This window comes from Rhipicephalus microplus, chromosome X (genome assembly GCF_043290135.1).
Source record: "Rhipicephalus microplus isolate Deutch F79 chromosome X, USDA_Rmic, whole genome shotgun sequence".
Classification (NCBI taxonomy): domain Eukaryota; kingdom Metazoa; phylum Arthropoda; class Arachnida; order Ixodida; family Ixodidae; genus Rhipicephalus; species Rhipicephalus microplus.
This window is the reverse complement of record NC_134710.1, coordinates 462940966-462964297: the sequence shown is the minus strand read 5'-3', so window position 1 is coordinate 462964297 and position 23332 is coordinate 462940966. Positions and strand designations below refer to the sequence as shown.

The window sequence follows — 23332 nt, the reverse complement described above, 5'->3', positions numbered from 1 at the left end:
TTTTGAACCCTTCATGCAGATTTCCTCTAGAGACCGCACCTCCCCTGCGGAAATTGCTTGATGCCATGCAACAGCTATAGTTTAAGCCGGCAAGCCATCACACACTTTGTCCCGCACACTTCAGGCCAGACGACCTCAGGGGCGGTCTCCATAAACGTCTTCTGCAGGAGTGTGCTGTGCCTTCACAGTTCGAGCACCCTGAATCAAGGAAAAGCATGCAGCTATGTTCGTTTATGTAATAAGTTTATTGAAACCTGGTGGCATACTCTGTAGAACAAAATAAAACCAATAAAACTTGAAATATGAAATTATCTATCGGACTGCCAAAATGTTATGACGCTATACACCACCAAAATTTACACTCTAAAGGTTGTAAAACAGGTATTCGCATTAAAATCACCCATGTGAACACCCTTTTTACACTCCAATTCTAAACTTTGAGGAGTTATTGAATAATTAAGACACCCTAAAACACACCATTTACACCCTTATAATAAGGATTTTGTGAAGAGGACTACAAATGATTGATTGATATGTGGGGTTGAACGTCCCAAAACCACGATATGATTATGAGAGACGCCGTAGGGGAGGGCTCCGGCAATTTTTACCACCTGGGGTTGTTTAACGTGCACCCAAATCTGAGCAAACGGGCCTACAAGGCTACAAATGCACGACATTTTCGGGCAGTTCGGCTTATATTGTTAGTATACACTAACCATCTTGATACCACACAAGGCTCCTTCCACTAGCTGCTTGCGGGTCTAGTAATGAATGAAAGCAGGAAATAATGTGACCAAAACGCAGTTTTCATCGATAAAGTACGCAAACGACTACAAGACGAAAAATAAACAGGAGCGCGGCTTGCCCAGTAGAGTGAGGGCCAATCCTCGTGTATCTGTTCCTTTCATCTGTGTCATTTGCGTGATTAGTCAACACTCACAAATTGCACTAACTTGCCTGAAGAAGGTGATGTTGCGCTCACTGGCGTACTCTTTCATCGAACACTCCCCCTACCCCCCTATCCCCATAAGATCGAAGCTTTTAAAGCTGAAGGTGAAACGTCCGCCGCTTGCAAAAAAAAACCACCTGCACATTTGTTCTGCCATAAGCACCACATCAACGGGCCTTTAGGTCTCTTAAAAACGAACATTCACGTCATGTATTTTTAGCAGGCACGTTTTATTGAATTACTGTAGCTAATGTTCCTCTTCATGTGTCCTCTAAAGTGCGTCAAGGAAATTAGGAAGAGGATACCAACCACAAAGAAAAAGGCAGAATAAAGACATTGGGATGACCTTGATGCAGCCTTGCTCACAACGGCGGGAGCCTTGTTGACTGAATTGCGAATGAAGCTCTCCTCAGGGGAGCCAAAACGCATTCTCCTGTTCTCTCCCTCTTTCTGTTTTTTTTTGTGGCTCCACTTCTTTTATTCTATTTCACTTTCCCAGCAGACGTGCTTGGGTCAAAGCCTTGACTTTGTAGGTAGTGAGAAATCAACATTGATGAAATATTTTCAGCCGCGCTTCTGCTCCAAGGACTGCAAGCTAAGTACAATTATATTGTCGTGACGTGAAAACAAAAGTGGTATATACAGGTTGTGAAAGTAGCAGTAAGTCAGTATTTTTATTTATTGTGCGCCAGAGTGTTCCTCTTCTTTCTCGTTATTGCTTCCGGCAAAAAAGCGTGCAGATGCTTGTATGCACTGTCGTCTTCGTCTTTCTCACAGCACGCACGTGGCAATATGTTCTCATCAAATAGTGTAACGGCCGATGCATGAAATGTTGCAAGGAGCAACGTCTTTACGGAAATAAAATTCTGATAAAATATCGCCTGCGTGACCCTGAGTGCGCAGTCCCTAAATACCCAAAGAGCTAAGCGAAACCGCCAGCTTAGCTTTTTTGCCAGTATTCACTACATTGGGTCGGTGAAGGTGCGCTAAATATTGCTTCTGAATGTTACAAATGCGCGTTCTGACTAGCAGCTCGTGCTGGCCACACCGCACCGTCGCAATGTTCACTGCGATTTAGATGCACTGTTAACGAACGAGTATACTGCAACAGATCACTGCCGCAAAAAAGGAAAAAAAATGGCAGTGGCTCAGCTCAGCTATGCCAGGATATACGTAGCGTTAGCAAAGGTTCAGCTGATTATTCTTAGCTTTCCAGATATCATGCTTACAGCTGTTCCATACACGCACGGTATACGTATTATGTGGCACATGTATATTTATTTTGCCGGGAAACTACTTCGGGATCCGATAAGTTAAGCTTCTCCGCTCTACGGCAACGTTGAGCAGCATTTGCACTCTCCTTCTCCATGGCTATACTACAGTGGCAAACGCCAGTCAGAGGCGCTATCAAGCGGCTCCAGCGCAGTGTCAGATGGCGACTGCACAGGGAAGGAGCGCGCATCGGCGTCCATATGTCTACCAAAGCTATGACGGCACTCCTCTGGAAAACGCACACTGCCGGCGGCAAGTCGCGGGCGGCCGCAGCCGAGTGTGAGAGGGTGCCGGCTTCGGTGCGTGACACCACTGATCGTCTGCGCAGCGCATCGAATTGCGCGCACACTGGCGGCGGAGTATCATTGCGCATGCGCAGACCAGTGTCATGCGAAATTGACTCAGCGAAGCCAGTGTAGCTAACGCTACAAAAGCAGCGCCGGCGCAATCAGTACAGGGCCGGAGCTAGCGTTAAACCACATCTAACCGGTCTGAAAGCACCACCGGTGCCATCAGGTCTCGCCCCTATACAACCTTGGCTGCCCAGGATTGCTGGGCGCGTGCAGTGGGCGCAGAACGCGGGAATAGGACCGGCGTCGTCCTACATGCCACTGCGTGCGCTGGCGAAAAACCCTGCCGTGTGTGTGCGTGTGGTGCGCGTGGTTGCTTGATCGGTAGAGTTTATTAGTCGGTGTTTAGTTTGAAGTGTGCCTGCGCTCTGTGCTTGACCTGTGTGTTCTGTCAGTGCTGATTATTGCAAAGATGCACCATCCTGGAGGCTGGACCTGCGGATTTATATTGTGGAGCACTCGAAGTGAAATAGTGAGTCCCGTTCTCATGTTGTTTCGTTCAGTGCTTTGTTGACTGCGTGATCACGAGAATAACGCCTTCAAACCATTTTGCTTTCCATTAGTTGATGACAAATCAGCATTTGTTTACTTAGCGAGAATATTTGTCCGTACTGTTTCACGGGGATGATGGAGAAGTGTAATTGTGGGCAAGTTTTTTGTTTGCTTGTTTGGATTGTTGACAGCCGTGTTTAACGGGGCCCGCTCATGATGAACATCAATTTTAGTTTAATGATTAATACATGTGTCGGGACGGCACCTGTTAGCTCCAAGCATCAACCGTATCTAAGGCGCATATGCTTGGACATGTTGGTACTTCATTTGCTCTCTCTCTCTGTTTTTATTGCACAAAAAGCCCGAGAACGAAAACAAGGGCGGGATGTCCATGTCGTTCTTTCCTCTCCTGTTGTGTTTTGTGCGCTAATACTACCGTGATAGCTCAAGTTGATGCATCGGGTGACAACACAGCATTTTGCTTCGCGTTAGGTGCGCATCGTGAAGTTTGCCTACTTGCAAATACATTCAATTTTGTTAAATTCGTCTTCACCGGTATTTTTCGTTCACCCGCAACGTAGCGTGACACTGCCGGCAGCCGAGCCTGTGTAGCGGATCGAGCACCGACTCTGGACTTGTGCTTGAACGGACCTTTCGTTTGTGTATGTGTGGCCGAATTGCCTACTTGAATAGTGTAAACGCTTGTTTATCTCTCCCTTTCCCAATGTGTAGGGTATCAAACTGGACGCATAGTCTAGTTAACCTCCCTACCTTTCCTACATTCCTTCTCTCTCTCTCTCTCTCTCTCTTGTTTGAGCATAACTGCAAACGTTCGAACATAATTTATTTTATTTCTCTTGTTTCCGTCTAGCGTAACTTTCATATATTCTTGTTATTCAGTTATAATGCCCTCGCGTAGCTTTGGCGTTTAACTTAGCTAAGTACTTCAGATGTAAAAGTAGTTTTGCTATGTGAAGCATATTATTAGTTTTTTTGTTGCGCAAGAACCACTCTAATGTTATACATTTTGCACGGTACCTAAGCATGCGTTGCAGCCAAAATGTAAAGACTGGGTAGCATATTTATCTGGGAACACAACACGCACAGCCACTGAACAGCCTACGCTGCAGGGCGAAGGAGTTATGCTTTCTCAGTCTACCAGCATCATTAAAACAAATGGCCCTAATTGAGCAGTATGCAATAGTCATGGAGTGAAAGTAACAGGGTCAATTTATTCGAAATTTTCAAGCCAATTTGGCTGCTATTGCAAATGTGTTTGAAAAAAATATTGCTGGTTTAATGCACTGAAAACAGAGAACTGCTAAAACATTTCAGAGAGAAAAATTATTCGGTCACATAATTGCCCTAAACTTCCCAGAATGTTGTGTGAGTGTTGTTTGTGAAAAAAATATTTTAGAAGTACCGCTCTTCCAGTCTATACCGAATTTGGTACTTGTTAAGCAAAGGGGTCAATGCTAGGTGTTTTTTACTCAGTAATAATAATATGAATTTTCGGCCGCATACGTCTCCAATAATTTAGTCAGAATGTGTTATGCTTGAACTGGTATAGCGCATTACGGGGAAGAAGAAACGGCCGAGGTCTGCTCGGCCTTTTCCTTCTTCTTCCCCGTAATGCACTATACCAGTTCAATTACGAGGAACCAACTCGCCCAATCTTCAACACTCGTGTTATGCTTGCGTTTTCTCAATGCGATACTGCACTTTGTATGGATATATGAGCTCTGACTACTTACTTTACAGAAAAGATATTTTGATGAAAAAAATATTTTAGACATGTCAAGCTTTTAACCTCTACGAGGAAAGATCACTCATTTCGCAGAATTGTCATTTTTGTTCATATTGAGACGCGATTTGCACAATGTGTTGTTGCAAATTAAAATCACATTTTCCCTTAATTGAAAGCAAAAAACAGTTCTTTGTATGTGGCAAGTGTCATCAATAATATTTCTGTTTTGAAGAATTGAATAAGTATTGAATTTTCCCATCATTGGCAATGGGGAACTTCGAGGCGTCGGCTGCCGTCTTAACAAATGGCGAATGAGAAGCTTCAACTATTATTTAGAGGCAAAGATCTTGAGGTCGTAGGTCGTTCCATTCTCTGTAGTCGTACTAATAGTATGTAGCCACTCTATCAGTTGCACAATAAATGCCGTTAGTGGTTTTCTCAGCTTATACACGGACAAAATGAATATTAGTGGGGCGAATCGTTCGTCCGTACATTTGTGCTTTCGTCTGTCCGTCCTGGCATCCACCTGTTGGTCTGTCCGTGTGTCCGTTCGTTTTTCTGTCCGTCCATACTTGCGTCAGGCTTTCTGTCCATCTGTTTGTGCGTCCGGACGGACGGACGCTTCGCCCCACTCATCATCAATAACTCCGTGAATATTCTGTGATCTTTTCTCAAAACATAAATTGCTATGACAAAACTTGGCACATGAAAAGAACAGTTTATTTGCCTTCGATTTAGGTACAAAGATTATTTTAATTAAACCACCACATGGTGTGCAAGTCGCGTCTCATTATTGACAAAACAACAATTTTGTGGAATTCGTGAATTTTACTCGTAAAGTTTGACTGCCTGAGAGGTTTAAAATATTTTTTTGCTCAAAATATACCTTATGATGAATAAGTATTCACTCCTCAGACGTTCATTCAAAGTGCAGTATTTATATAGGAAAATGCAGATATAACACATTTTGGCTAAATTATTTTAGGCGTATTTAAGGAAATAATGGTAATATTATTATTACTGAGCTTCAAACACTTTACGCAAGCCTTTACGTGTAGATCAAACTTGGCAAGGAAAAAGAAGAGGTACTTAAAAAATAATTTATTCCACAAACACCCAGATGAGATTCCGGGAAGTTCAGGAGGCAGCCACATGAGCAAAAAATTGTTTGTCTGCGAATTATTCTAGCAGTTGACTTCTTTTTTCAATAAATCAGCACCTTTTTAATAGATTTGAGATGGTCGCCAAATCGCTGAGACCTCTAATGTGGAAAGACCCAATAGCCAATTCTTCCATTATATACTCGTGTCAATGTGAACCAGTTCAAGAACACTAGTATCATTTTCGTTTCAAAAGGTAACTACCCACTACCTAATTTTACAAGTTACCTGCACCGAAAACTTTCTCAATGTACATACCGCCACGTATGCTCATTGGCGGTGTGCTTTTGTGCAATATAGATAAAATAAGTATATGCTTATGCGCGTTGTACTGCATTCCTTTTAATAAACTAATCGAATGACTACCATGGTAGACCTGTAGAAATACACATGTAGCTGTGTTGATGCATACTTAAACATGGAGCTTGACATTCACTTAGATTGGTCGACGCATGCAGCTAATGGAACATTATCAACTTGGAGCTGCACCTTTTTATTTGCCTGCTTGAGCAAGCTATAAGGGCAAAGTAAGGTTCATATCTACGTCACGAAAGGTATAGCAATTCTGCCACAGCGCACTTTTTATGCCTTTATTGCTCAGTATACCTTTTTTTGCATTTCTCATTGCAGTGGAGCCCAATGCCGCTGAATACGCTTGCTAAGCACTCAATTTATACTTACACATAAGAAAGCAGTTAGTTGTGCAGGGTGCATACTGTATGTTGCACTCTTTGTGAAACTTCGATCTTTGTTACTTGTGTATTTATTTCAGGTTTCTGGGATTGAATTTTTTGTACAGAAAGAACAGCCTGGCACAGTCATCTCAGCCGCTGAAGATGACTGTCCAAGCAGCAGTTACAAGCTGTGCTTTTGTAATTAGAAATATACCAACGCTGACATCACATTTTTACAACCCCAATTGCACTACCTTGTCGACTCTTATCATATTTAATGTCGAAAGTTATACAGAGGCTTATATTGGGCTGTAAATGTGACTCCAGAAACTCGCTTACTCTTTCAACGTGTTTTTTTTTGTATAGGTGTCATTTAACGCCATACCACTCAGCCATTTGCCCGACTAGTGCAAATGTTTTTGAAAGTTATGGCGATTTATTGTATTGAAAACAATGAATTTCTAGTGTGGAGAGGAAAAAACGTGGTCACGTGAGATATTTCAAAATTTTCCAGAAGGCCGTCAGAGTTGTGCTTAATGACTTTTTGCAGTTTTTCTAAAACTAAGGCAGATGTGAACATATGTGCTTAATTTTTTTTTGCTTCAGTGTTATGTTCTGCTTAACATTACGCTACGGCTTACTGCTTGCACTAGTGTGGTGTGGTGCGTGCGCGCATGTGTATGTGTGCGCATGTGTCTGACGCGTGCTACTTTGTCATTTTTGGCCCAGTCTACCTACATGTATATACACAGGTGTTATGCAGCTCTTTCATGACCACGGCATTTTATTTTATCAGCTGCATGCATGCAGTTGTAATACGTGCAGTGGGCAACATCAGTGTCTTCTTTTTTCCCTGGCAGCCGCAGAGAAGGTTCATATATGCTTTTCCCTGAGAACAGTTTAGGCTTGGGCCAGTTGGTGATGCATACTTTATGGAATGAAGTGCTATAAACGGCTCTCATCAATGCACAAGACGAAGCGTCACCTCCTGTGTCTCTCCTTTTGTTGTCCCAATAATTGCGCTTCATTTGATCAAGTATGCTTATCCATGTAACTGCCATCCTTTCAATGGGGCTTATAGTGTTACATCCAACTCGCACGGGCGTAGCTTCATCGAACACCCATAGTTTAGGTGTGTTCAAAAACACCTAAAAACCTATAAATGTAGGGTGTGACGTTTCTTTACATCCTAATTTTTCAGGGTGTTTCTAAACACCATATTGTTTAGGTGTTTCTAAACACCCTAAAAAGGTGTTGCCTATGTGACAAAATACACCCTTATGGGTGTAAGTTTTTGCAGTGCATATAACAAAAATTAACACCGTTTGAATACACCAATAAGTTAAGTGCACAGATATGCAGACGCAAGAAGATTGCGCTCATCAACAATGGCTTTTGCTTTAAATAATGTAGTGGTATAGCCTTGTCATTCTCATGGGTTTCCATGTTTGTAAAACACCCGAACAGGCACGATGCAATGTGAGTGTTCTTTTCAAAAAGAAGGTAAACGGGATACATTTTGAAAGATAGTACTTAAGCAAAGATGCTATGGAAATTCAAGACACACATAATTCAGAAAATATGAATTCTTTTTTGTGAGCAAAGTTTTGAAATATTTCAGCGATTACATGCTAAAATAAGAATGGGTAGCTATATTGGCCACACTGCTACTGTCACTCAAGGTCCTCGGCTGCTGACATGCCTCAGCATTCAATATCACTGCCTTGGGCTATCGTCTTCAGCAAGCAATTTTGCTTTGGTGGATATGTTTTTCATCTCGAAATTTATGTGCACTGCCTCATACAGCAAAGCTATTTTTCACTCTATTTCCTGCATGTCTTTTGTCCAGGTGTACTACCATAACCAACGCAAGCAAGTTGACCCCAATTGGTTGTCATTAAATACTAGTTAACTATGATTACAGTCGAACATGGATATATCGAACTCGAAGGAGATCGCAAGTTAGTTCGATACATAAAAACTTTGATATGAAAAATCGAGGCCCCGAGAGCTTACCTGTAGTGAATCCTCACCAACGATAGAAGCATTCAGGAATGACAATGAATTACGCACACAAGCCACAACAGAATCAATTATTTGTGTGAAAAAAATCGCTAAATTTGGCCGGCTTCTTCGTTTTTGAAATTTTGAAGATGCGAGTTTTCATCTTAACTCGCGAAACGCGTCATCTATGCACTCGTTTTTGTCGTCTTCATTGATTTCCGCAAGTTCCGCCGTCTCGAAGATTGCCTTGCGGAAGCAGTAGACCACTGAGTTCGTCTTCACGTCCCACCAGGCATTGAAGATCTCTCCACGGGAGAAAACTTCGCAAAGATTTCCGGCCACTCCTTTGTCATCCACTGCTGGCTGCCCTGGCTGCTGGCAGCTTCACTTCCACCGGGAATAGTTTTGCCAACAATGTTGTAGCACTGCTTAAATTCGTGAAGCGACCCGGTGTTTTTGGCGAAGTTGTTTCACCGAGAGCAGCGGCAAATGATTCGCCTTTGGCGATCAGCATTGGGCCATCCACTAAAATGTTCTTCACGCACAGTTCTAAAAACCAGCTATAGAGGGCCTTTTGTACATTCCGGTGGGCAGAAGCGCGCACATGACAGGCACGCAGGCAAAAGTGAATTGATGCAAATGCGGTGGTACGTAGGCGACGCGACAGGGGAAGCAACAAAGCACTCCCGAGGTGATGGCCACCTACGAGGGCAACAGCAAAAGGCGGGAGCTGCGGTTGGCTGATCAAACTCGCAAAGCAGACAAAAATTGAAAGAAAAGGCGAACGGACGAGGACGTCGGCTCCTTCATTCCTACACTCTGAGCCGACGCCTATGCAGAGGAAGCATGAGAGAGACAAAGAGAAACGAAAAAAAAGCCGTCCCGCAAGTCGAAGGTAGCGCAGTTCAAGCCCTCTCGGTTTTGCCTTTTTTCGAGCGTTTGGGGGTTTAGTCGGAGGCGTGGTGTCACGCGGAGGTCGCTAGGCACTGCTGCTGCTGCGAGTGCCAAAAGCGCCCTTTCCAACTCGCGCAAAAAGCCGCGCTGCCGCGGAGATCGCTGGGGGAGGGGGTGGGGGCAAGTTCCTTTTGAGGAAGGTGAAATTAATCTCGGAATTCGTGCATAAGGGTTATTAGCTGATCCCGTTGATCCCAAGGAAGCTTGCTGTCGATGGAACGATCGAAGATATCGGAGGAGTAGTCATCCCGCATAAAAACAGGAGTCACAGCGTTGAGTGGAAGTTCTTGGGCAGGGTTGTGGGACTCAATAGGCACAATATTGTTGCCATCAACAGAAAAAACATGGCCCAGTGTTTACTGAGCTCTTAAAGTGAGAGAGCATGCATTAGATTTGCAAACGATGATTCAGGAAGTATCTTGATGAAGTGGCAGAACGGCGTATGGCAAAGGCGTATCGTGCCGGCTCCTGAAAACGTCACATGGGGAGAACACAAAGGTAGAGCCTGATAATTCAGTGCAATTGACGGGGACAGCAATGGCACTAAGAGGAGTAACAACAATGTCGGAAGTGCGCCATGGTAAGTGCGCTCATTGTCGGTAGATGTCACATCAGAAAACACGAAAAATTCCACCTGCGATCGATGTGGTACAGGACGTCCTGAATGATTACTCTCGCCGTACATGCTCCGACTGGTCGAATTGTTCGCGCGCTCACTATATTCAGCTAAACGTCGGAAGGCGGTGGTGTTACTCTTCGTATCAAACGGGAGAGTTTCTGACTCGTCACAGATACGGCAGCACCGATGTCGACAATCGCAAGAGTTCGTAGACCTTCAACAAACACTTCCAAAACGTTTGTGGGGAAGGCGCGAGGACCTATACATTGTGGCGATTTCGCAGCTCGTGCTTCCGGAGCTGCTGCAGTCAGTTTTCCGTCTCTATGGGGTTCAGTCGGCGACGCAGAGGGGACGGAGAACGGTAGCGGCGTGGCGAGGATGAGCGACGGGGACCGAATGATCGGTAGTTAGCAGCAGGGTGGTAGTCTAGTTCGCTTGGTGACGGGTCGCGTTCCACTGATTGTCGGTCGCATTGACGGGGCAGTTCTCGTTGCGCGTTGTATGGGGCTGGCAAAGAGCAGTCAGATAATTTAGTAAATGCAGCCGCACCCGTTGCGAAGCGTCGGTGCCAGAAGCGCACCACTTGACCTGGATATCCGCATGCCTAACAGATCAGGCGATTGTCAGCCGTGCGCCAAGGGTTTCCGTTATAGCGCTGCTGTGTTGCTCCTAATGGCGTCGTTGGTATTCGCACAGGCTGGGGAGTCGGCCCAAGCGGAGGTCGTGGCGGAGTAGCAGCAACAGCAGCGTAAGTCAATGACGCGGTAACAGGTGTGTTCTGAATGATGGACAGCAGTGCCTCAGAGACCTGAGCCTGGATTACCTGCCTGATGGCGGGCGCGACGCGCTCAGAAGAGGGTTCCGTGGCCGGTAGATACGACAGGCATGAAAGTTGTCGGGCCACCTCCTCGCGCGCATATCTTTTGATTTCAGACAATATTGTGTTGTGGTCTTCACCGAGGATCAATGCTGCGAGAGATTCGTCAGTAGCCGCCGGCAGCCGTGTCATGACCCGTCGTTTGCGCAACTCCTCGAAGCTGTGGCAAAGAGGGGTGAATTCGGACACGGTACGTGGGCCCTTGGCCAGCAGCATCTGGAAAGCGTACTCGTCCATTCCCTTCAAGATGTTTTTGATCTTGTCTGCTTCTATCATTGAAGGGTCGAGGCGCTTGCACAAGTCGAGCACATCCTTGCTGTTGCTTGTGAAGCCTCCTCTCTGAAGTTGGGTGCTTCCCTGTAAGCGCTGTTCAACACGAAGCTTGCGTACCACGGGGCGACCGGACACATCGGTAATGCGTATATCTTAAAAGCCCCCCCAAGTGGCGAATTCTGATTGGTGGTTGTTAAACCAGAGACTCGCTACCTCTTTTAGGTAGAAGGGTACATATTGCAGCTTCGAAGGTTCGTCCCACTTGTTGCTTACGCCTACCTTTTCAAATGTCGACAGCCGATCTTCTAGGTCTGGCTCATCGGTAGCGTCGAAAAACGGTAGATCGTGCACGCATAACGCGGTGGGCACGATGACCATCGGAGGCTGGGTCGTACTTTGCTGAGTGCTTTCTTCCGCCATCTTAGGAATGGCAGGTAATTTCCTGTTGCGGAGTTCCAGGTTGAGTTACCCAGCACCTCCACCACTCCGAAACGGGGTTTATTGGCGTAAGTAGTACCTACCTGCACAGCAGGTCAATTTATAGGGAAAGCGGGCGGCAACAACCGACACAGGAATGACAGCGCTCGGGGAAACAGCTCGCACTCGGCTCCTCTCGCTCAAGGCACGACCCACTCTGGCACATAATCTTCTTCCTCTCTACATATGTAGGATATCACCTAGTAAAAGTCCACTCTCAGATTTTAAAAGTAGCGCTTTTATTTAATTTATTGAGTCAGTGTATATGATTGCTTGTGTATTTCTCACTGCAGATTTTTTTACTGCTTCTCGTAAGGAGTACAAATCAGCGCTGAAAATAGACATGCACTCTGGTAGTCTAACCCCCGAATGCAGAGATGGTACTTGATTTGTACTTGACTCGTCCTTGACTCAAGACAATCTTGCCGGTCACCATAAATCGTTCTCGAACTTGCGGACGACTTGAAGGCGACTTGGCTCGGTTGCAGTCAGGACAAGTTTCAAGTCTGCTGCGGGGCTAGTTCGAAAGCGACTTCACGCGTTATTCGAAAGCGACTTCACGCGGCTCCCAACATGGCCACCTCTCGAATGGACGTCGCGCGGAGGGTGGCCGCTTTTGAGTTTGCTTACCTCGCCATGAGCGTAGCATTTTCTGAGGCGCACTGCCTGCCAAAGATTCTTGGAGCCGCTTTATGTGACTGAGGAAATTCGATGGAGTTGTACGACGAGGAAGAATTCTACGCTCAATACAGATTCACGAAGAACGCCGTGTGGCAGCTGCTGGGTATGTTGCCACTCCGTGAAAGTGGGGACAACCGAAGACACCCTGTGCCTCCAGTGTTACAGCTACTGATGGCTCTCAGGTTTTACGGCGCTGGCACATTCCCAACAGTCACTGGGAATCTCTTCCGCATTCCGTAGTCGACAGTTTGCCGTGCAGTAGGAAATGCTACGCTACTCGTCGCAAAGCACCTGTACGCGATGCTGGTGCGCTTGCCGCAACCGGCGTCACTATCTGTAGTTATGTGGGACTTTTATGAAGTTGCTGAGTGTCGACTACACACAGGTGCGTATTAATAGCCCCGGTAGTGACAAAGCCGAAGTGTTTTGTACTGCAAAGGCTATTTCTGTTTTTTTTTCTAAAACACGACGACCTTTTCCGTCTCTTTTTGTCCAAAATGGACTCGGCGCTGTGTCTGTGTGCCTCGTCTATCCTTTCGTCCCATCTAGGGCCCTGTTTCTCGCTTAAAAAGGCATCGTTGTAGAACAACGCTACGTAAAATTCAACACACATGAAAAGAGGTGCCCCTATCAGGGGTTCTTTGATCCCCTTCACCACCATACAGCGAGACATTGCTGCACCCAGCGAGAGAAAATTCTGCTGAGGGCAATGTGCTGACTCCCAATTTTTTCTTGTTTACCAAGCTCAACAAAAGGATACGAATCACATTTATTCCCAGAACTTGTTTTTTTTTTCATATATAACTGCGACCTAGCCCACTACAAGCATGTCAACAGGCGAAAAGAAAGGCAAATACCGTGAAAATCACGTTATTTAGTGAGCCAGGTCAGTACAAATACACGCCATGGCATTCGGTTGAAAAAATAATGAGAAAAGAACCCAACGCAATGCTTGTTTCGCTTGCAAACAAGCAACCGTGGAGAAACGCGCCGCATTTGGGTGGGCACTAAAACCAGCGGGCAATGAAAGCTTTACAGAAGCAACATTACGCATCGCTGTGGCGGCAGGCATCACGTGCCGCTCGTTAGCCATAAAATGGCAAAAATATGCTTGTGGCCCTTCGTTTTTACAGTTATTTTAAAACGTATGGTCTTTTTTTGCTGTAACACATGCCTTACGCGAACAACTTCATTATTACCCTCGTTAGCAGGCAAGCAGCGTGTTTCTGTTTTGAAGCTCGTTCTTGACTTGACCAAGCAAGACAGCCTGAGCATCTATTAAACGCGAAGGCTGACTTAGGCGTTTTGAAGTAAGCTGCTTGCTTCACGCCGACTTGCTCAAGTCAAGTCGAAGTCATGAGCCAAGTAACATCTCGGCATTCGGGGGTACACTGACAGCGCTTGCTTCTGTCGCAATCCCAGTGCAATGTGTCCTAGTGCCGCCTGTTCTTGTTCACCACTAGGACACATGGCACTGGCAGTTCATGCGACAGTGCCGACAGTGATGTGTGCGGCAGGGCTGGGGAATCTCATGGCAGAGTAAGTGGTGCCGACGACAGCACAACTCGCCAAGAACGGCCAGCTCACATGGAGCGGTGGATCCGCTCGGTGGACTGCCAATCTCAGAAATGGGCAATCCAGCGGCTCGAGGGGGTCCTGGCCAGGCAGAGGAGAACGCGAACTCGTGACCCGCAAGCACGAGCGCGGTAGCCCAAGTATTCTCTGTCAAGTCAGGTTCAACCGTCGAGTTCTTGGCCCAGTGTTCCTAGGACTGCTTTGACTAAAACATTAGAAGGGTAGACCGTGCCCTACAAGGGAGGCACCTACCCCACGCAGGATCCTGTAAATAAACTCTTTACGCTCTTTCTGCCAGTGCCAACATGCTGTTTAGTTTTCGAGCCATCTGCGTAAATGCTCTTCGAAGCGTAAAATCAATGGTTTGATGAGGTGTGGCCTGTTTGAGTAGTATGAACGTGAGTGGCATTGCGTGGTGACGTCGTTGTATATATGTTGAGACTGTAACCTAATCCTTCAAAGATAAGAGAATGTTTAAAATAATGCGGCGCTGGCATAGCGGAAATTCATTGAAATCTATGTGCAAACTCTGGACTGGGGATGTTCTCTAGGCACCATTTTACAAACGCGGACCGACATTGTGTGCAGACAGGGTCTAGACGACGAATGTAGGATTGTTTGGCCGAGCCGTAAACAATGCCCCAATAGCCTAAAATTCTGCGCATGATGAAACGATAAACCTTCAATAGGCATATTCTATCAGAACCCCTATCATTATGGGATAAAACCTTTAAGATAATAAGCGCTTTATTGGCGTTGATTTTGAGCGCAATAATATGAGCAAGAAAGTTTAGTTTACTGTCAAGTCTAACCCCTAGGAGTTTTGTTTATGCTTAATAATAATCGCCATGTCGTTTATTCTAAGCTCTGGGCCTGGAAATAATACTCTTTTCAATGTAAATACAACAGCAACCATCTTTCGTGCAGAAAATCGGAAGCCATTTCTGTCAGCCCAATGCCTTAGTTTGCTTAAGGCAACTTGAAGTTGCCTCTCACATGTTGATAGGTTAGTTGCACGAGAAGTCATTTGAAGATCGTCAAAATATAGTGAGTTCATGGTTGTGGGCCGTATGACCATAATAATGGAATTCGTTTTTACTAAGAAAAGAGTAGTGCTAAGGACACAGCCTTGTGGTACGCCGTTTTCCTGGATAAATGTACGTGAAAGTACAGTGCCTAACCGCACCTGAAATCTTCTGAACCAAAATCTTCTACAATGTAATGTAATCTTAATACAAAAGAAAGTAGATGACGAGTACTCGAAGAGTGACAGGCTAAACTTACTCTCTGTCGTATACAAGTCTTTTATAAACGTAATTGGTAACAGAATTAAGAGAAAATTAAAATTCAATCAACCAAATGAACAAGCAGGATTTAGGACAGGCTATACTCAACAATCGACTACATTCATACTATCAATCAGGTAACAGAGAAAAGCTCAGAAAACAGCCAACCACTATACTGTTTTGCCTGGGAGTCCACATCGAACGTCAATGCCTCTGCAAAGGCAATCTGTGTCAAGCCCAGTGATCCAGCCCGCCTGATGCGAATAACACATACCTTCATAGATTAGGAGAAGGCTTTGATTCAGTAGAAATATCAGCAGTGATGCCGACACTGCGTAATCAGATGCGTCGACGAAACATATGTAAACATCCTGCAAGAAATCTGAAGGAGAGAAACTGCCATCATAGTGCTTTATAAAGACAGCGACAAAATACCAAACAACAAGGGTGTAAGACAGGGGGATACAATCTCCCCACTGCTATTTACTGCGTGCGCAAAGGAAGTTTTCAGAGGCCTAGAATAAGAAGCATTCGTAATTTGATGACTAAATAGAGTGAAGTGAATCTGATCGAAATTTGGCAATGTGGTAGAAATGTGCCCTCTGCTCTTTAGACGTGTCCTTGAGACATTTTTCGGAAATGGGCAGCATGGCACAGAAGTAAGTGTGAGAGTGTTCAGGCAGGCCAAATACGGCGGCTGAATGTGAATTTTCAGGTGCTTTTTGGCAGATGCCTTCGTGCCAACTGCTTCAAATAATTTTTACAGAAGAGAAATTCCACAGCCTTTTTTGTAATTTTTTTCCTTTTGCTTTTATTTGATATGGTAAGATTGCCATGGAACTCTCTTTAGGCACACCGTTTTGAAGCACAGAAACATGTTCATTGAGCTTTGCTTTGAAAGTGTCCACAAGGGTGAGAGCACTTTTTAGTGTGCCATGCTGAAGTCCTGCTTTTCATGTTTTCAGACAAAATATGCGACATTTTAAACTAGTCTGCTTGCTCAGTTGTAACTAGAGATCTAAGGTAATTGGATCATTGAAATAACAATACGAAAGTGCTATAGAAATATTTTTTCTTAACTCCCTAGCTCAAATCTTTGTGCTTGAAAGGCTGTTATTTTGCTAGGAACGTGGACATGGCACATGTGTTTTTTTTTTACCTTGTCATATTCAGAATACTTTTGTTTTGTGCCTCCAGTACCTCCAGCTTTTATGCTTGTGGTCTCCTACTTGCTTCTAGGGTCTGGATCTGCATTGGCTTCTAGGAGGCCCAGCCGCCCCTTGTAGAACAGGAGCATGCAGTGCCTGATCACAGCATTTCAAATGTATATATGTAATCTATTTACATACTTTGCATGCGGCAAGGCTCATCTAGCTGTTCACTCCAACCTTGAGCATGCTGGTGTAGAGCCTGTGCCATGGCATTCGAATGATAGTGTTTCGCCGCAGCCTCAGACATTATGTTTGGTGAGGTCAAAAGAGTACATATGTGAACTTTGTAAAAAGCACCGTTTCAGATGTCTTGCAACAGTTATGTTCTGTGAACACCTTAAGGGGTACCAATGTGAATCTATGGCATATGACTGCTATTCGTGTTTGATTAGAGCTGGGATTTCGAGGGAGACGCGTGAGGCGCCCGGCCGGAGCAGTCGCTCATCGCGTCGACTCCGTGTTTTCTGGATGTTTCGCGGCGGAAATCACCATATCCAGCGTATTTGTCGTTACGAATCGACGCCACAAGTCATCGCGACCATCCTGACGAAAAATCAGGTGGGAGGACTTGCATTTGACCATTTTATGTCCGTTTTTGTGTTCGCTGCGCCGGAAGAAGAGCCACCTGCATAGCGTTCGCCGTAGACACCGCCGTCACCGCTGCGACGCAGCTAGCGTCGCGAGGAACCACGAAGAACGTGGCATCGTTTTTTCTTCGCGGTGTGCCGACAAGACACCGGGTGAAGAATTCGAGGGCTCGGCACCCTACAGGTACGAGGTTCCGTTATCAAAGATTTGGCTAGTACGCGACCACTACGGTGGTTGGTAGCCATCGCCACGAGCCTTATGCTCGTCCAAGTGCGTTAAACCACATGAGTGATACTGCAGGACACAATGAAAAGCCTTAGGGCTTACAGGTGCGTCCAAGCATCATAAAGCCGGCACGTTTGCAAATTCACAACCGCGAAATGGCTCAAGCGAGCACAGCAGCATTGGAAGACGATGAAGCTGAGAGCAAGAAGCCTCGCTTAGAAGAGAATCCTCTCGACGATAAAACGTCAACTTATCACCTAAGTGATGAAGAAGACATGGGCGAAGATGAACCATTTACGTTGGTTACTTATAAAAAGAAACGAGCAGAGGGTATCCCAGTAGTCTTTCGTCCAACAGTTGAAGGTGCTAGCTTCTGGAAAGTGAACCCCACTCGAGTGTCAGCTGAAGTAGTTTCCGCTGCTAAAGAAAAAGTGCAGTCATTCAGAAGGACCAGAGATGGAAGCTTTAGTGTCAGCGTTGCTTCCTTAAGTTCAGCTAAGCGACTTCTGATGCTTTCAAATGTAGGTGACCTGGAAGTTAAGCCTTTCATCCCAGAGTCATACACTCGGAACGTTGGGAAAGTAAAACATGTTCCTCTGCACTATTCAGACGAACAACTCCTAGAGTACTTGAGAGATGCAGGGGTTATATCGGCGCGACGGCAAATAAAATACTACCGCCAGGAAGATGGAGGAGTAACGACGCGTCCACTTCACTCAGTGATCCTGACTTTTCGAGAGGACCGCCCGATTCCAGGAAGAATCTACTTAGGATTCACCAGTCACCTAGTGGAAGAATATCTTGGTCCAGCACTTCGGTGCTATAACTGCCAGCGATTCAGACACATGGCGAAAAGTTGCCGTAACACACGCCGGTGTAAGATCTGCTCAGAAGAACACCATCATAAGGAGTGCAAGTCTGTTCTTCAGCCTAAGTGTGCAAACTGTGCAGGTAATCACGCTGCCTCATATTCAGGCTGCCCGCAAAGTAAAGCTGCTGCAAAAATGCGTCAGCATGAGCTCATCCATGGAAGAAAACCGCGCCCCTATGAACCATCTCCAAACCTTGAGATTGTTCATCCTGTACGTGATCCACCTCAGCGGCCACCGCAACAACAGCCGACAAGCACGCCAAGAGAACCGCCAAGAGAGACGCCAAGAGCACACTCGAGAGACCACTCACGAGAAGTACCTTCAAGTAACCCAACCTACGCGTCAAAGCTACGAACGCCCACGGGACCTCTGCCGGAAAGTAGCAAAACCGACAGTGCCAGTGTTCGCCCCAAAACGCCACGTCATTCTCAACAGGCCTCAGAAAATCAACCATTCAATGGAGACCGTGCCTCTGCATCAGTCATGCAGTTGATTCTGCCAATGCTTTTCGCAGCACTTAAGGCAATCCTGTCTGCTTTACCGGAAGCAAACAACCTGCCAGAAGTAAAAGCCCTGCTGCCTCTGGAAGCACTACTGTGTCAACAGTCCGGGTCAAACCTGCGACAAGTAACATATGAATAAGCGCTACAAAGATGTCTCCATATACCAGTGGAATGCCAATGGTCTTCGAAGGAAGTGTGCTGACTTCCGTAAACTCCTTCTGAAGTATAACTTTCCAATACTTTGCATCCAAGAGGCAGGAATGAATGATGATTTTCGCCTCTCCAACTACGTGATATATAAGTCATCTCGTTGAAGTGGTCCTAGCAGAGTACATTTGTGCGTCAGAAAGACCTACCTTCTCGTCAAGTTAACTCAAGTGATTCGGACTTCCCGGAATTCGTCGCTTGCAAAGTATCCTTTGGTGAGCAGTGCTTTACAGTGATCAATTTTTACCTACAACCTTCAAGCCGCATTTCGGTGGAAGAGCTAACAAATATCTTCAACATTTCTAATTCATATACGTTTATATGCGGAGACTTTAATGCGCACAACATAATCTGGGGTAGTGATCGATGTGATGCACGTGGGAACATTGTTGAGTGTGCCGCAGACAAATGCAATTTGACAATTTTAAATGACGGCTCCCCAACTTTTCTCCGACGGCATAATTACTCTAGTTGCATCGATGTAACCTTGTGTTCCCAAGATCTAGTGAATGGTGTGGTATGGACGACGGATGTAGAAACACGTGGAAGTGACCATTTTCCCATTCTAATAAGTCACCCCTACTTGCGAAAAGACGACACCAGACGCTACAGCAAATTGACGAACTGGAAAGCTTTTCGGCACCACATAACAAACCAAAATAGTGAACTCACGACAGCTGAAAGGTTTACTGAATTTCTGCAAGATAATGAGAATAAATGTACAAAGAAAGTCCCGATTCCAAAAGACTATGCTGCAGTCGATGGAGAGTATGAACGTCTAAGAGCCATCAGACGACGTTCAGAAAGGGCATATCGACGCAGCGGAAGTTTAGAAGCATACAAAAATGCACAGAAAATCCACAGTGTAATGCGCAGACGACTAGAAAATTTAGGTAAACGACGCTGGCGTGATTTCTGTGGCACGCTCTCTCCCCACACACCTGTTCCAAGAATTTGGCTTGTAATTCGAGCACTTAGTGGCCCTGTATCACAGAGCTTCCCATTTCGTGCTCTTGCTGTAGCTTTGGACAAACCGGAAGCTGTGGTAGCAGATGAATTTTGTCAACTCATCACTAGGCCCGCCGCATCACAATGTGCCTTATTTGATAATTCTGTTGCATTAGCCAGCCAGAAAATTAATGCTTGCTTTTGGGCCCAGCATCCTCAGCTAGACCCTGTATTTACGTTAAGGGAGCTGCATTGTGCTATAGCATCATGTCGTCAAAAATCGGCCTCTGGACCGGACGGCATTACGTACAATATGCTAAAGAACCTTGGGCCCACAGGCACAACTATTCTCTTAGATATTTACAATAATCTATGGACGCAAGAAATTGTACCCGAGTCTTGGAAGTCTGCTCGCATCATTCCGATCTTAAAACCAGCTAAGACACCCTTGAACCTTGAATCCTTCCGTCCAATCAGTCTGACAAGCTGTTTATGTAAGGTAATGGAAAAAATGATTGATGCGCGACTTCAATGGTGGTGCAACAGAACTGGTGTATTCTCCAACTACTTGACAGGATTTAGGAAACAGAGATGCACAATGGATGCAATACTGGACCTAGTAACGTATGTGGAGCATGAACGCGCCTGTGGTAGTTTGACGGTCGCAGTGTTCTTGGACATCAAAAGGGCATTTGACACAGTCAGTCACACTCATGTTCTGCTGAGTATGTTGGAACACGGACTGTCCGGCAGGTCTTTGCGGTGGGTATCCAAATTTTTATCAGGTCGTAAAATATTCATTCAGACAAGCGAAGGAAAAAGTGCAGAACACGACGTCAGACAGGGAGTGCCACAAGGAAGCGTACTCAGCCCTTTTCTTTTCAACTGTGTTATGGCTGATTTAGCTAAAAGACTGCCTTCCAGGTTGGAATACTCCTTATATGCAGATTATGTGTGCATTTGGGCATCTGACACGGACATACGGTTAATTCAGATTGCATTGCAAGACGGAATAAATATTGTCAACAACTTTTTAAAAGAAAGAGGAATGATTCTATCGCATGCAAAGACAGCTGTATTGCCCTTCACCCGTAAGAAGTTAAAGAACTTCAATCTCAATTTAGAAGAAGAACCACTAATGATTGTGACACAGCATCGATTTCTCGGAGTAATACTTGATAGGCAGCTATCATGGGCACCTCACATAAAGAAACTCGAAAACGATGTGAATACACTAGTGAATATACTCCGAAGAATTGCTGGCACATCATGGGGCGGATCTGTATCATCCATGCTCGCTGTTCACAATGCTTTAATACGACAAAAAGTTGTATATTCTGCAGCAGTGTTACACGGCCTTTCCCGCACTTCAGAGGAGCGACTTCAAAGACTATTAGCTAGGGGACTGCGCGTCTGCATAAGTGTTCCACGAGCGACTTCCAGCAGCCTTGTCATAGCCGAGACTTGACAACCACCCTTTCCAGTCATGAGAACAATTGAAACATGCCGCCATTTTTTTCGCTTACAGACGCAACACAGGGACCACCCATTGGCGCTGTAGATTTTACTAAGAGATAAAAGCAATGCTCATAACGAAGTCCAAAGTAATGTACATATATTACCCAGCCATGAATTTTGGAACTCTGAAATGGACTATCCTCCATGGGTGCTTGTTATACCAAGCATTGAATTCTCAGTGGATGGCATTATTAGAAAGAGAGACATGTTCATCCAAGCTGCTCAACAACTAGCGCTTTATCAAATACACATGCGGTATCCAGGGTACATACATATTTACACAGATGGCTCAAGTACTACAACGTCTTCAACATCGGCATTTATCATACCACAGCTCAATATTCAGGAATCGTTTAAATTTTGCCGCACGACGTCATCTACAACATCTGAGCTCTTCGCTATTCTGTATGCTCTAAAGTTTATAAACTCGGTAGCAGACGCTAGAAAATGGGTACTTTTCAGTGACTCACAGGCCGCATTAAGATCACTCTCCAGTACAAACAGGAGAGTAATAAGTGATAGTATGACATACCAAACGCAGAAGGAGCTCACTAAAGCAAAGAAGGCGCAACATGAGATCGAATTCCAGTGGATACCTGGCCACTGCAACATTCCTGGAAACACAGCTGTCGATGAAGCAGCATGACAAGCACATCGTAAAGACGTTACTGTTTCTTTACCGATTTCGAAAAATGAATTGCGTAGTATAATAAAGAATACAACTTTCAGAATGAGCAAAACTGCTTGGTTTGACCAAAGTACTAAGAGCTGCGATTTATATCACATCGATCCATTTATTGAATTCAAAATTACGCTGGCATAAGATAGAAGAATGGAAACTCTAATTCACCGATTGAGGCTAGGCACCGCATACACAAAACATTTTTTGCACAGAGTCGGCAGAGCTGAAACTCCCGAATGCGATTGTGGATTTATAGATGAAGACGTATGTCACCTTCTCATAAACTGTCCACATCATGACACGCCAAGACGCCGTCTTAAAAGCGAACTGTTCGCATTGGACCACAGACCATTTAGCATGAAAAAACTTCTGGGCCCATGGCCAACTGAAGTTTTACAGTCCCACGCTTTAAAAGCATTAACACGTTTTTTACAAGACAGCGGGATTGCTGACAAGTATTAACAAAGAACAAGCTTTCATTTGTAACACATGTACTTATTATATACAGTATCATGTGACACCCATCACGTGTGTGTTGTGAAATGAATGACGTGTCGACTATTATGTACATACGAGCGAATGCATCTTTATAAGGACCAGACGTGTGCTTTGTTGTTTTGTTGTTGTGTTTTGTGTTTGTTGTTTGTGTTTTGTTGTTTCCAGAGACTTCTTACAATGACTTTCAAACATTTACTTACCATTGTGATATGTACGTATAAGTGTGTCTTTACATATCTGTGCCTGAGTTTTCTATTTACCATGCACTGCTTTGTATGTTTTTGCTTCAAGATACGTGTTCAAGTTTCAATTAACGGCTAAGGAGTAGCCGGCGCCATAATGGTGCGCCAACATCTCCTTATATATCATATCAATAAAAAAAGATTAGAGCTGGCTCTCCAGGTGTACTGTTGGAGCACTACAGCTGTGATCTTGATTATTTTAAAGTGAATGGTTTATGCTGTGACTTCGGCAAGGAAGAGGACTGGGTTGTTATACGCCACATTATGAAAAAGCACCTTGACAAAAAACATTTAGGCTGCTGCTTAAAAATGGAGACACCTCTGATGTCATTCAAGAGCTGCAAAATGTAATTAAACAGTATCTGTCTAGAGAACCTGTGCAACCGCCCATGCCACAGCCTTTCCTGCCTGGTTCATAGCAGATGGAAGCATGTATTTGGTCAATGCA

The 23332-nt window shown here is 45.0% G+C and overlaps 1 protein-coding gene across 4 annotated transcripts in view; it reads left to right on the top strand.

Annotated features, from left to right (window-relative positions):
* The first annotated feature begins 2841 nt into the window (after positions 1 to 2841).
* Positions 2842 to 23332, top strand: part of LOC142776666 (solute carrier family 22 member 7-like) — a 128299-nt gene continuing 107808 nt past the window's right edge. The window contains exon 1 of one of the 4 annotated variants that reach the window (XM_075880699.1): positions 2842 to 3043. In XM_075880699.1, the coding sequence (XP_075736814.1) occupies positions 2984 to 3043 (60 nt within the window). In that variant the 5' untranslated portion in view covers positions 2842 to 2983. The remainder of the gene's footprint in view (positions 3044 to 23332) is intronic. The other 3 variants (XM_075880702.1, XM_075880701.1, XM_075880700.1) reach the window with 3 other exon arrangements.